The 15225-nt window shown below is 40.4% G+C and overlaps 1 protein-coding gene across 1 annotated transcript; it reads right to left on the bottom strand.

Annotated features, from left to right (window-relative positions):
- Nucleotides 1-7152: 7152 nt before the first annotated feature.
- ctxnd1 (cortexin domain containing 1) lies at nt 7153-7335 on the bottom strand. The gene has a single exon (XM_030076607.1). The coding sequence runs from the start codon at nt 7333-7335 to the stop codon at nt 7153-7155; it is 183 nt and encodes a 60-aa protein (XP_029932467.1).
- Nucleotides 7336-15225: the final 7890 nt, after the last annotated feature.

The following is a 15225-nucleotide window of genomic DNA, read 5'->3' as shown; positions in this document are numbered from 1 at the left end:
AACTGTAGAGGATAATATTAAATCCAATTTCCCAGAGCTGATTCCTCGCTCCCCCGACCCGGCCTGACCCCAGATATGCACACGGGGAAATGTGGGCTATTTTTTCATTATATGTGTGTTGTGGGGTGAGATAATAGGCTACATTCCCGCAGGGAAAAGCTGCCATTTGAGATCCAACTAATAAATGTTAGTTAGCAAAAATGTCCATATTTATATCATTTATGTGTAGTATTGTTGTTCTGTGAGAGCCCTTCATTGGTAAGACACAAGAGACATTGCTTTGTGGGGCAGTACACATCAGACCAATGCAGTGACCATCATTTGTTCATTACATTTGTTCATTACATTACATTTGTTCATTACTGTAATCCACATTGCATTACAGTGCAATGTGGATATTCTAGTGGAGTATATAGTGAATGAAAATTACCACTGAGAATTTGGACACTATATTAAAATGGCTGATATGCTAAATAGTGGACTGTATAGTGGACTGTACACTCTTTATTAGCTCTGTACAGTCCTGTCCAATCTAATGCAGCTCAGGTCAGCAGCTCTGCCATAAATTCAACCTTTTAACGAAATTTATCATGTTCAGCTTTTGTTAACATTGTGGAGAATGTGTCAGTTTAATTCTAGGTTTATTATTATTAGGTGTTTCTAATTTTTTGCCCTCCCTATTTATATACATACAGAATAGTGGAAACAGCTGTCAGTAAAATGCAGTCCAGTCCAACAGCAGCACTAACTATGAGCTCAATGCCAAACATAGAAGTGAATGAACACCTCTAATACTGTGACAACAAGAAAACCTGAGCATTATAGGCAGCAGGAGAGGAAACTTTATGGCAAAACAGTTGTGTTGGATTGGATTAGGTTGTGTAGGTGCACCTAATAAAGTGGCCACTGAGTATGTCATGGATAGTGAGTGATTTCAAACACAGCCGCTGTCTCTGTTTCCTGTGCACTTCAACAGTCCGCAAAAGTCAGGGCTGTCTCGGTGGCTGGGTACCATGCACCAGTATATTATACCATGTACCACTGAGGCTAAATCCTTGTTGCAGTGGCTATGGTTCCAACCAGGGCCCTTTGCTGCACAACATCCTCCCTCTCTCTCTCTGACTTGTCTCTCCTATCACTCTTCGCCGTACATCTAATACAACAAAACTGCCAAAAAAACACAAATAAACAAACCAAACAATCAAACCAAAAAAAGAAAAGGAAAAAGAAAAATGATAAAAATGCAGCTGTGAGATTGCTTACAAGTATAACCGCAGATCTCATATCACACCAGTTCTTGCCTCCAGTTCTCACGTAAGGCCCTGCTTGGCCTTGCATCTTCTTACAGAGCAGAATTACCGGTTCCTTATTCCACTCCAATCTTGCACTTCTATCCATTCCACATTCCAATTTGAAAACCAAAGGCGAGGAGCTTTTGAAGTGTCCTCCCCACTCCGTTAGAGCTGCTCCATCCACTGGCTTTTCATCAGCGCCTGAAGATGCATTTTTCATAGAGAGGTGTTTTCATAAGATTTTGTTTTTAATGTACGGGTTTTTAAAAATTCCTGTAGAAATAAAGCCATGATTATTATTTTTAGTAGTAGTAGTCGTAGTAGTAGTTGTAGCATCATTATCATTATCATCATCATTATTATTCTCATTATTATTATTATTTGTTTTAATCCACATAGAGTGACGTGCTGCATGAGATCCAGTGGTTCCAAGTGGGTCAGGTGGGTGGTTCTCATCACTGAAGGGTCCTTAAGTTTTCTCCCCATTGAAAAATGGCAATACTTATCCACATTTGAGATATGAAGGTGTGAATAAGAAAAAAAGTGAAAAAAAAATTAAGTTCAGGAAATGTATTTCAGTGGAGAATTTTAGTGTCCCTGTGGTGTAAATGCTGCTTCAGAGCTTTTCCCATCCTAACAATAATAACATTCCTGCAGAAACTTTTAACACCTTTCATTTGTTAATGTTGCATGGGCACGGAAATGGTCAATTTAAATAGATTGGATATTGGCAGAAAATATTGGCCTTTGGCAGCACCAACCTAAAAATATCAGCACTGGCCTTAAAAAACCCTGAGTGGAGGGAGTGGAACCCTGTTCAGGTTATTGTGGGGTTTTGTGGTGACAGCTGACGGGACAAGTGTTCACCCTGATATAGAGCAGCGGACAAAGAGAGGGAGGAGGTGTGAAATATTTACTCATACAGCAAGCTGTCGGTGTCAGAGAGACTGCAGTAGGAGGAATGTACACACGTGCGCACACACCCACCTACACACACACACACACACACTGCACAGTGTGCACCGAGTCAGCTGGTGGGTGGAGTATGTTTGTTATGTTTCTATGTCTTCAAAAGAAATAGTCTTCAACGCAATAGCCACTGCTCATATGTGCTTCAAGTTATCACTGGTGAAGCACGTACTTTAACAACAGGTTCGGAAAAACACACAGTCATATGCAAAATGGCAGTGCATTGAAAATGTTGTGTGCCCAGTTTGTGCTATTGTCACATAATTTAATTTGTGCTTGAGGAATGTAAACGTCACATAGCTTATGTCAACAGCACATCGTTATAAGTGTCAGATTTTGTGCTCATATTACTTTAGTGACTTTTTCATACTTGTTCATTGGTCAAATTCATCGTTTCATAGGTCACATATCCAATTTCGCCTTGGGGATCAATAAAGTATTTCTGATTCTGATTGTGATTTTGGTATAGGTCAACAACTTGCAGTATAATATACACCTGCAGTGCCACAGAACATTGGGCATTGTGTGTGCAACAGCAAGAACTGGTGGCAGTGAGATTAGAAAAATGACATAAGGTACCTTAGAGTGGAGCGGGTGGACATTTATACAACATTTGTTCTTTTCATTTTTTTATTATTCTAGGTTTTTTTTTTTTGTTTTTTTTTTTTTAGTTCTATTTATTTATTTTTATTTAACTAATTTTCTATGTTTTCTTTGTTTAATTTTAGAACATCCCCTAAAAATTAATTGTTGTTTTGTTAAGGGGGCTTTTGGGTCATTCAGGGTGCCTTGCCCCTCCAGACCCTCACATAATTTGCACACATGCACACACACTCTCACTCGCAGCTGCATACTGAATGCTGTAAATGCTGCCCTTGTGCCCCATAAGCATGCTCAACATGACATCGAGCCCAACCTTTTCACAGCTCCAGACAGGAGGCTGCCAGCGGAGAAACAAGGTTCAAGGCAAGAGAGACAGAGAGAATCTGTGGAGAATTTAACCTGTTCAATGTATAACCGCCAAGGCAAATTTAATCACTGTTTAAGATTCTCACGGTGTAGAGGCGGCCTAATTACCATAAGGGTAAAATATGTTCCTTGAACCTGACCTTCAAAAGTCTGTGGTTGGTTGAATATGATAAGAATATGCCCTTGACTCTAAGTACGACTGAAGAGGTTTTCATCACTGTACCGTTAGTCTATTATGTGAAATTCAAGTTGATGAAAAAGGCCTTGGGGCTGGCGGCTGACGGTTCCCCATGGATACCCACTGAATGAAATTTCATCAGCCTTTTCATGTGACCCAATTACATGTCCAAAATAATGGAAATTAGCTTCCGCTTTCATTTATGTTCAGTTAAAAGACACACAAGACAGGGTCTTTTGGCAGTTCTGTAATTCATAATAATCTATAATGTTGACATACTGAATGTAGGCCAGTCATTTTATTTTATAAATCAAACACAGCATAATTTCATAACCTGCTCTTGATTTTTAAATCAAGCTTATCAGTAAACTGCTGACTTCCACACTGACCCCCAGCACCCTCACTGCTTGGGACTCTTCTGTGTATCTGAGATCAATAGAAAGGAGTAAGCACAGCGATGTGACCCTGCTACCTTAAGAAAAAAGCATCATGTGCCGTTTTCTCGTCCAAAAATTTGACTATGTAAGGAAGGTTAGGTAAAGGGACTCAGGGGCTGATATGGAATTCAGCATTGTGCTAGATGGCTTAAAGACTCTTCTGTGATTTAAGCATAGGCACTTCATAACATGCAAATTGACAATCATTTCATAAATGATAAATGCTGTCTGTGCAGATACATCAGTCAGAGACAAACCAAATGAACACACAACAAGAACGGATCAGCTTGTCCTAACAGCTGAGACAGCAGCAGAGGCAAACAAGGCCGATTTATGAACGGAAGCAAATGCGCCTGGGTGTAATAGTTCATATTGCTATGAGTTATTAGACAGGATGACATGCCTATTTTGCAGTTTTGTGGGCGTGTTTTGTCCAATTATAGCAGAGGAGAATGTGTTTCTCTCTGCATTCACATGCTGTTGGCAGGAGCATGTACTCAAGCAGGACTGAAAATGCCTCAGTATTAATAACGGTGGATAGTTCTACACTGAAGCCAGTAAAGTCCCTTACGAAAGACTTTTTTTTTTTATAAAATATACAAAACTTGCCTCTGTGGCACCAAATGAAATCACTAGGCAAAGGCCTCCTTACTTTTTTTCAATTGTGAATCATTTAAAACTTAACGTCTAAAGAAAAGTTATTGGGAGATTGTTCAACACAGACATTAAATATCATCCATGTGACTCTGGGAGGTTGTTTCCAAGGGCTAAATGTGAAGACTTAGACAGCATGCAGCATGTTGAGTGATAACACGCTCCATACTGGCACTGCACTGTGGTTGAAGGTGATCCTGACAGTGAACTCCCCTGGTGGAAATGGCACAAAATTCTGCTTACCCTCAGCACATGGCACATGGTGGCCTGTTCCACTGTATGCCAATTTGTTAGCATCAAACCTCCTATCACTGAACAATATGTATGAGTGCACAAACCCTCCCGGGCTTTTATTTTCAAGTGTTACTGTTTAACCCAGGGCTAACAAACAGCCCTGGGTTAAGGTTAAGTTAGTAAGTATTAGTGTGTATTGAGGCTAAACTAGATAGCCTGGGGCTAACGAGCCCAAGTGAAAAGGGCTGTTATCATGTAGACCTATGTTAAAGTGTTAGCATGGAGCACTGGAGCCAACAGGGCCAACATCATTGCAAAGATGCACGCACATATTGGTAACGGACATTTGGCTGTATTATCTTGGATGCTGGAAGTTGGTATATTTTTATTTTAGACAGATCAGAAAATGTACGCTAAGGTTGCCACTGCAAAAACTCAAAATCTTACCAAGATTATTTGTCTTATTTCAAGTCAAAAATGTCTTATTACTAGTCAAAATATCTCATGACACTTAAAATAAGACATGATCACCTCAGAAGTAACTTGTTTATAGACAACTGTCTCTTGTTTCAAGTGAAAATTTGCTTGTTTCATTGGCAAAACGTGTTTCTTGTTTCTAGCTAATTTTCACTTATTTCAAGTGAATTTTCACTTTTTCCACTGGCAAATTTTGCCAATGAAACAAGCAACAAGCAACAATTTTCACTTGTTTCAAGTGAAAATTCACTTGTTTCAAGTGAAAATTGTCTAAAAACAATTTACTTCTGAGCTGATCATGTCTTATTTTAAGTGTAATGAGATATTTTGACTAGAAATAAGACATTTTTGACTTGAAATAAGACAAATAATCTTGGTAAGATTTTGCGTTTTTGCAGTGTGTTGTGTGTGTTCAGTGGTCAGAGTTGGAATTCAGCCCAAAAAGTTGTGAAATTCTACACGGTTTCATCAGGATCTCGTCCTTTTAAGAGGAGAAAGCTGTGGCTGCAGATGATAAAGATGCTCGAGTGGACAAAGGAGCCAATGAGTAAGTGTAGGTATCTGTAACGACATTCTGTTATTCTGTGCTGTGCGATGTCCGTCACCAAAATGTGTGCACAGTTTTCTACATCACCCTCGTGTAGTACAAACTTTGCGGGGGTGTGTAATCTACCAGGGGCACATGGATACCTTTGGTGCACAGTATGCTCTCAACACCTAATGACTAAATTAGAAACAAGCTCCCGAAAAATTCCTTGAACGTAATGGCACACAAGCAACAATTTGAGGCAGTGTAGAGGGGCCGCTCTGGAAAAATAATGAGCCAGATATGACTTACACCATTATTTCAATGATACTTTGATGTTTATGGGCTAGAATTGTAACCTCATTGCTCTTTCACACTGCCCCACAGTTACGCCTCAGTGTCATGAACAGCATTTGTTTTGTCTTCCTCCTCGTCATCCTCTGCTGCTTCTTCTTCCTCCTTATCCATCATGTCCAGTCGCGGTGTAAAGGGAAAGTGCGTTGGTTCTGCAGTGGAGCTCTGCAGTCCCAGTCTGCAGGTTGGCGTGCTGTCAATGGTCGGCCATCACTGACTTGTGTTTATTGTCCGGCAGGAATGTAAGGCAGCCCTGGGGCTCCTGAATACATCTAGGTAGTTACATAAAGCCAAGTTTATGTGCTTTACTCTGTAGTGCTAATGTTATTGTTCTTTCAGTGGCTTTGTAGGCACACAGAATCTCAGCAGCTCCCTGCTTTCCCTCCCGTCTTGCTCACTCCATGTTGGGATATCGCAGTGGGATGCAGTAGCAGCCAACATGTGCTCCCTTCCGTGTACATTCAACCGGATGTGTAGGCTGCCTGTCCATGTCTGGGTGTGTATGTTTCTACATTATGAACTAAAAGGGTTCTACATAGTACCAGAAAAGGGTTGTACCACAGTAGAACTCTTTTTGTGCTTTAAAGAAACCTTGAAGAATGTATGCTAGGTTTTACAAAGTCCCCAGAAAATGGTTCTTCAGTCTTGTACCGCTTTAAAACCCTTTGTGGTGCTCTGTAAAGTTCCGTTATGAAGGCTCTCTGTGGTTCTGCACAGGACCTTTATGGTGCTGTAAAGAACCATTTAGGAGAACCTCCACCCAGCAGCATTATAATAACTTCTTAAGAGCTGTGATGGGCTCTTTCTTCTAATCTAATCTATCATTTTTGGAACAAATCAGGGGGGTGTTTGAGTTCCTCACAGAACCGCTACCCTAACTAAAGGACCAGTCAAGAGCTGTCCTTTTTCTGGGTGTATGCCTGCATCCATGCCTTTGAGTGTGGCTTATATCTGTGTGCCTGAGTGTCAGCTGTTATGTAAGTATATATGTAGTCATACACAGTTTTCATGTGTGCGTATGAAAGCATGGAGGCATGCATACATGGTATGCATGTGTATGTTTCAGTCATCCAGGTGTTGCTCCTCCCATGTGGAGGTGGGGATGGCGCTGTAGGGGTCCATGATGACCTTGGCACAGCGGATGATCATGGCTACCAGCAGCAGGCAGAGGAAGGCGATGCAGGCCAGAGTCAGGCCCTGGTCCACGTCCACGAAGGCCGGGTCCGCTGTGCTCTCCACCTCCATGACTGCTGTTGTCTGCTGCTGCTCTCAGCCACGCCCACACACACTGCTACCATCCTGAAGACTGGAGATGGACAGGGAGAGGAAGAGGAAGTGGCGTTGAGTCACAGAGAAGAGAGAGAAGGAGGGACGGGTGGAGGGTGGGAGGAAGAGGATTAAATTGTTATTGAAAAATACAAAGTTACAAAGTTAAGGTGACTGAGGCTAAAGTGCAGCTCCAAGTGTTCCCACTGTGACTCTTCTCCACACAAATGACACAGTTTTCTAATCAGAGTGAGCTCTGAGACGCTGCACCAAGTAATACTTTTCTCCGTTTTAATCTGGACCACATGGGTATGCGCTACAAAATCAGATCCTGAGGTGACCTACATGCAAACATGACAATGTGCTGTTTGCGTTGCCAAGGTTAGGTCTCAGATAAGGAGCAGTGAAATCGATTTGTCATGACTAACAACTTAAAACATGAAGCGGTTAACCCTTCGAAACCTGAGCAAATTCACTCACTTTCTTTCAAAAACATGAGGGAAAGGGTGAGTAGTAAATAAGCAAAAATAATAATAATAATAATAATAATAATAATAATAAAATTAAAAAAAACTAAGAAAAACCAAAACAGCAACAACCAAAAAAAAAAAAAAAAAAAAAAAAAAAAAAAAAAAAAAACAACAACAAAAAACAAAGCAAAACAGGAAATTAGAAAACAAGAAAATTACAAGATAATTAGACAAGGACAAAAATACTGGAGTATTAGCAAAAATACATTTTTTAAAACTGATGATACAACCATATTTCTAATGATTACAGTGATATATAGTGTATATAAATGCTGGATCGCCGTCTGATTTCTTGTGTTTAAATGAGGCATGTAAATGTAATTACTTGGGGCGTTGGACAGGGACAGAAGCTTAGCTGCATTACTTTAGAATGCTGGAAATTAATATGTTCCCATTTTATTTTAACTAATTTTTACCGTCAAGCTGGAGATAGATAGGCAGAGGAAGGGGTGTTGAATCACAGAGAGGACAGAGTAGGAGGGACGGGTGGAGGATGGGAGGAAGAGGATTAAATTGCCATTGAAAAGTACAAAGTCACAAAGTTCCAAGGTGGCTGAGGCTAAAGTGCAGCTCACAGTGACACAATTCCGACCTTCTTCCTCACACGCGATGCAGTGTTCTGATCAGAGTGAACACTGAGACATCGCATGGTGTCATACTGTTTTCAGTTTTAATCTGGACCACATGGACATGTGCTACCACATCAGATCCTGAGGTGACCTACATGCCTGTGAGCACGTAGAAACAGTTATCTGTCAGCGTTTCAGTGACAATAAGTAAATCTTACATCATTCACCTGAGACAACTGTCATGACTCTGGCACCACACCAGCTGGACTGAGCCAGCACTGGCACGGAGGATAATGAGACACAGCAGCTGAAAGCAAGCCATGCAGCAGACATGATAGCTATTAGCTCAAAGAAGTGGGAGTACAAAGTAGGTACAAAAACACATGTTGACCTCTTTTGTCACTCACACAAGTCGCTTCAGCAGCCACACTGATATTAGATATGAGTTACATCCTAGAGTAAATATAAACAATCATCTAAAAGAATCAGATGAGCAGCAATTACAGTGTGAATGTGGCAATTTACTGGAACAGGAGCACATTAGAAAGGAACACATGTCATGCAGGATCATATCTCCTAAGGAAAATACACCGATGACCCGAGTCTGTTTGCTTCAACACATGATCATATTCACCTTGTGCTTCAGTGTGTGTGTGTGTGTGTGTGTGTGTGTGTGTGTGTGTGTGTGTGTATGTGTGTGTGTAAACGTGCATTTAGCCACATGCCCTCTGGCAGAAGCAGTGAATCTCCCCTGCAGTTATGATCAGCTTTGTCCAGTTAAACACAATAAGAACAATGACCTTGTGTGTGTGTGTGTGTGTGTGTGTGTGTGTGTGTGTGTGTGTGTGTGTGAGAGACAGAGAGAGAGAGAGAGAGAGAGAGAGAGAGAGAGAGAGAGAGAGAGAGAGACTGATTAGGATTACTGGCTGAACGATCAGTGGGTGCACAGTTCAGCAACCCTATTAAGAGAGGAAGCGGATCAATTCTCCATGCCCTTCAGACACCTACTCTCAGGAAAATACTGGTTCTTAAATGGTTCTTCAAACCCTCTCTGGTTCTACAGAGAACCATCAGCAGCTGAAGAACCTCTGTATTTAGGGGCTGATTCTTCACACACATGATGTGGTTCTTTAAAGCACTAAAGCTTCTTCATGTTTATTGGAGTTATTTGGTGGCGGCAGCAGCTAACAATTCCTTTCATTGTGGATTAATGTGCAGATTATTTTCTCAGTGAATGGATTAATGTCTTGCTCTATAAACCATCGGAAAACAGTGAAAAATGCCACAGCCAAGAGCTATGTTCATGTTGTTTTTCAACCTGTCCATAATAATTTGTTCAAAGATGAATACAATGCTCAAACCATTTATTCTGAAAAATTATGAAGAAACATTTAAAAAGGGATCTTTACTGAACCAGCTGGGTCCACAAAGTACTTTTTTTTAATGGTACTTTGAGGCACCTCTTGGAAGAACAATTTCTGTAGATGGTTCTTTAACTAAATGGTTCTTTGGGGAACCAAAAATAGTTCTTCTATGGCATCACTCCAAAGAACCATTTTTGGTTCCAGTTAGCCCCTTTATTTTTCTGTGTGTACAGTATGGTAACTGGCTGCTTTGGGAGACAGAGGGAGCAGAAATCCAAAGTGCCACCTGGAGCATTTTAACAGTAGATTATTATCATATCAGACATTACCAGAAACAAATGGAACTGTTTAACATGCTGCACAGATCACCTATAATAATTAGCAGGCAGAAGTAAAGTAATCACTTCGCAATTAATGATTTTTTCTGCCCACATTAATTTTCACTACGCTTTTCAATTCATAGGCATTTTCATCACATCACATGAATACATTTTTTAAACTTTCACTTCTCCAAGGCAAGAGGCTGAAGATTAATGATGAAAGATGGATGTGTTTTTTACCCAATCGGCACTGTTTTAATCAAGTGATCCGTCAAATCACTCGACAGCTGCCCACTCACTTTATCAGTTCACATGTATATTCATCACTCATGTTTTCCACTGCTAAGCATTTTCCATCATGTTTGTTACCTTATCAGTTTTAGTACGTCATCCACATCGCATGCTGCAGTCGTGATGTGCCTCTGCTGAGGGTGATAACTTCAGAGAAATGCCCAAAAAGTAAATGTGATGTTTCCATGTTGACAGTGGAACTCAGCTCTTTTTTCTGTCCCCTACTTCAAACCCTTTCATATTCTGATCCCCATCTTGACCACAAACCCCCATTTGATAAAACCCTGATATGAAAACATATTTGTATTGTGTTGAGTATGAAATTGTCTTGATGTCATACATGAAGACTGATAAAGAGATTCAAAGTTGTCAGATTAAAATATATGTCAAAATAAGCATGTATACTTTTTCTACTTTCTTACTTTTTTGTATTGTAACAGTTTCTAGTGAATTAAACTATGGCGAAATGAACCCTTTGAAACCCAAGCAAATTCACTTGAATTCCTATAAAAAAAAATAAATAAATAAAAATGGGGTAAAAGGGTGATAAACAAAATAAGTAGAAATGACCTGCAAAAAAAGACATGCCAAAAAAAGCACAGAATTAGAAAAACTAGCAAAAAAAGAAACAACAAAAACAACAGAAGATTAGCAAAACAAAACTTTAATAAGGAAGATAAAAAAAAACTACTAAAAAAATACCTGAAAAGTATATTAAAATAAAGTATGTTAAAACAGTAAAAAAGTATGTAAATAATTATTACTGTGTGTTAAAAATTAAATGAAAATTGACCAAAAAACTACCAAAATTCAAACAAGCATGAAAATGACCACAAAGTTCTCAGAGAAAAAGAGAGAAGAAAAAGAAATTGAGTTATTTTCAAATAGATAAATAAATAAATAAATAAATAAATAAACCCTTTAAAATAATAACCAGCCACAGGTTCCTGGGTTTCCTCTACTCCTCATGTTGCTGGGGCTCCCCTCAAAGTGCCTCAAGGACCCCTGAAGGTCCCGGGACTCCACTGGAGGCCACTGAGCTGCTGTGCATGGGACATCCCTCTCAGTGTGTTTGAAACAGGCCTGCACAGCACCGCAGTTTCATGACTTCATTCTGCTCGATGAGGATTCTGACTCAGACATTTCCTGTGAAGATGTGTCTGCAAAATCACTGAGCCTCACTCACCAGCCGCCCAGCTGATCTCATCCGCATTCATTTAGTCACATCATTTGCTTTTTTTTAATATCCCTGTAAGTCTTATTAGCCACACTTCTTATTATCACCACATTGCATTCCCTTGTGCCTCAAACACTCGCTCACAACTATCCGAAAAAAGCATACCATGTCTCTGTAGACAAAAAATTGGACAACAGAGGGGCTTTTTCAGAAGCATAAAGCGCCATTATTATTCAAAGTGCATGCATGTGTGCAAAAGCCGGCTGTGGAATTCAACTCTTGTTGTTTGTTGGTGATTCATCTTAACCAGAGAGCTCCATAAATCCATTCTCTGCTGCACAGAGATAAGCTACACTGCCCTGAATGAAACACTGACAGAGGGACGTGAAGAAAGATGGCAGCGATGTTTTCACCTGTCCACCGCTGTGGCTGTTTCTTCACTTTGTCCTCTTATTTAATCCTGGCCAAGCAAAAACAGTCTATCCTGAAGGAGTCCTACCACTGCTGCTGCTACTAATGCTAGAAAGGAAAGGAAAGGAAAGGAAAGGAAAGGAAAGGAAAGGAAAGGAAAGGAAAGGAAAGGAAAGGAAAGAACAAACAGACATGAAAGGAAAGAACAAACGGACATGAAAGGAAAGAACAAGAGGAAAGAAGAGGAAAGGAAAGGAAAGAACAAAAGAAAAGAAAAGAAAAGAAAAGAAAAGAAAAGAAAAGAAAAGAAAAGAAAAGGAAGGAACGGAAAAGAGATTGGTCCCATGGAAGCCATGGCTCTAACAGCCCATACAGGTGATGGACTGCCCTGCTAAGTGAAAGGGAATGACCTGATTGGACTCTGATCCCAGACCAGCACTCAGCATGGCTTTTACTGAGCGGCAGCATGATTGCCGCCGTGGCTCCCTCCTGGGCTTCCTATCACTCTGCTTTTCTTCCTCCTGCCATCCCCTTCTTGTCCACTTTGTCCTTGATTTTCACACTATCTCCTGTTTTGTTTGTCAGATTGGAAGCTTCATAGCTTCCAATCTGATAATATCTGGGAATAGTGCTGTCAGGACTCAGAGGGAAGCGTTACAGCCTCACTGTTCATTCACTAGTTTGCAGCCTTCACTCTGCTTTAGCTTGCAGAACATCTTTCTAGGCAAATCAATAGCATTCAAGACAGGGACAGAAAGGTTTTGGGGTGTGAAATGTCTTTCTTGTAGGGACTATATGCAGCACACCTGGTCAATTGCTAATCACATTCTTTGGCACTACCATTAGACCAATATATATTTACTTACATCTACAGATACCTTTTAAAAATCATGTATAGTCCCACTTCATAAAAAGTCTTTAGAACTTGTAATTAAAGTTGGTTTCTTCTGCACATTTGAATTTTACCTTTAATGATTCAATAAAGTGTCTGTGAGTTAATTTTTCATGTAATATATCCCACAGTTTTACACCATTAAATAGATGGGTGAGTGACTCTGCCTTAAAGAATCGCTTTCAAAGAGAGTTTTAGTGTCCCTTGAAGACCTAAATGCTGCTCCAGAGGCTTCTCCACTATGAAGTTATTCTTACACAAATACAATTCTGGGGGAACACTGTATGCTTTTCTTTTTTTTCCACCACTGCCCCATGTCATACTGCAGACAAAAATCTCACTACTTGACGGGAACAAACTGCCCTGCTTAATGTCAACCATGAGGGGAGGACGCAGAGACGCCGAGGCCCACAAAGACAGGATGACCCTGGAGGAACGAGAACCTAATCAGATTTGATGATCCATCCGTCCTGCGCACCCGTCCCTGCTCTGTCAGTCTCCTCCAGAGAGCTCTTTGATTCTCGCATCCACGAGGGATCAAGGTAAAGTTGGAGAAGCAGAGCTTATCCTGTGTCTGTGCTTTTTGGGATTTCCTTACACTATACACTCCATCACACGAACAAGACTTTTACCCCTGGTACAAATCTTCTTCTGAAAGCAATTTTTTGAACTTCTGAAATGTCACCGAAATAAAATGTGATTCCAATGTGTTCACAGGCCTAAACAGGCTTTCTGGAAAGAGAGTATAGCAAATCAGGAAACAGATTGAGAAGAATGTTGTGGTTTTCCGGTATCAGCCGATTGGCCGTATTCCAGGCTTTCATCTAAACACTAAATCTAAGACAGGCACTTCCTAACAATCAAATGCAACAGCTAATGATAACATAATTGCGGCAGGGACTTACAAAAGGGAGTAATAGCGCTTTGACATACCTGGGGGTTTATGAAGGTGTCATTATTTAGTCACCAACTGTGTTTTCATTGCTATTTATTGCACAATTTCCATCAATCAAGCAGATACACACATATCAATCTTGATGAGAAAACAAAAAGAGCAACGAGCTTGAATCATCACACGTATTGGTTTCAATAAACTCATACAGCTTGGGAGCAGCTTGAAGCATGGATTCAACTTTTCTTCTATAATTTGTTAATGAACAATATACTTTTCCATCTCAGTTGACAGAAAAAGAGACATTTAGGAAATGTCACCGAAATTGGCTGCTTCTCACTCAGTTTTTCTAATTTAGTACATCAAAATTCACATGATAGTGATGGGACTGGCTGTGACTGGCCCTGATCTGATCATTCTCCATCTCCAATAACCCCACCACTTCCCCAACATCCCTACAACCCTGTTTCTTCCCCATCAGGCCGCTACAACCTCAGTTTCCCCATTAGCAATTTAATGGAGAATTACCGCTGACTCTATCGAGCTGTGTGAAACGGCCTCGTTTTGATCCCGGGTCTGAACAGCAGTGTGTACAACCACAGCTTTGATACATCCATCTGTGTATGCAAACTAAGCCCGGCCGAGCGGTGCATAAACAAGGCAGCGCTGTTCAGTGTTGTAAACAGATCGGTGGAAGCCCACATGCTGAATGATTCACTTGTTTTCCTACCGCTGAGCCTAAAATCCCAGATAAATCATCCCGCCACAAAGCGTCTGAAATGTATAGATTATTTCCAAAAGCGCCGCAATGGGACGCTGGAGTGAGGAGGGTAAAAAAATTACCATTAGTGTAGTCTTTTCATCATCAATACCACCAGCACATTCCTAATCATTCAGAAATACACAGAAATTCATTCACGCATACACACTTTAAAGGGCCATGCCAGTTATTTTGCATCTTTAGAGTAATATCTACAAAATGCATGGCTATACTTCACATTTATGCTAATCTTTTATCAAAGCAAGCATCTTTTTTTAGAATATCAATTTTTCCTGCCTTTTCTCCAGCCATCAGTTTTCATTCATTCCACTATGATATGAAAATAAACTTTCAGAGACTTCAGACTTTCTTCACACCATTATTCTATCACTGTAATAAAGTCCTCCATGTTATTTTTCCTAAAAGTAGCAGCACTGTTGTGTTTTGATGACTTGAAACTGGGCGGAGGGAAATGGTCCCTCCGCTCAGCAGGAAATAGTCCCGGGGGAGACGTTTGCTTTACAAAGCCAATTATCAGTTCTGTGGTTTATGAATGGCATCACCAACCTATGTGCATCGGTTGCTATGGTAACGATATTGCCGTCAGTAACTATGTACGCTGGTGACATGGTTTTCCTACATGGAAGCAGGAGAAATATCCAG

Source organism: Myripristis murdjan, chromosome 3, assembly GCF_902150065.1.
Source record: "Myripristis murdjan chromosome 3, fMyrMur1.1, whole genome shotgun sequence".
Lineage (NCBI taxonomy): Eukaryota > Metazoa > Chordata > Actinopteri > Holocentriformes > Holocentridae > Myripristis > Myripristis murdjan.
This window is presented reverse-complemented; position numbering and strand designations above follow the sequence as displayed.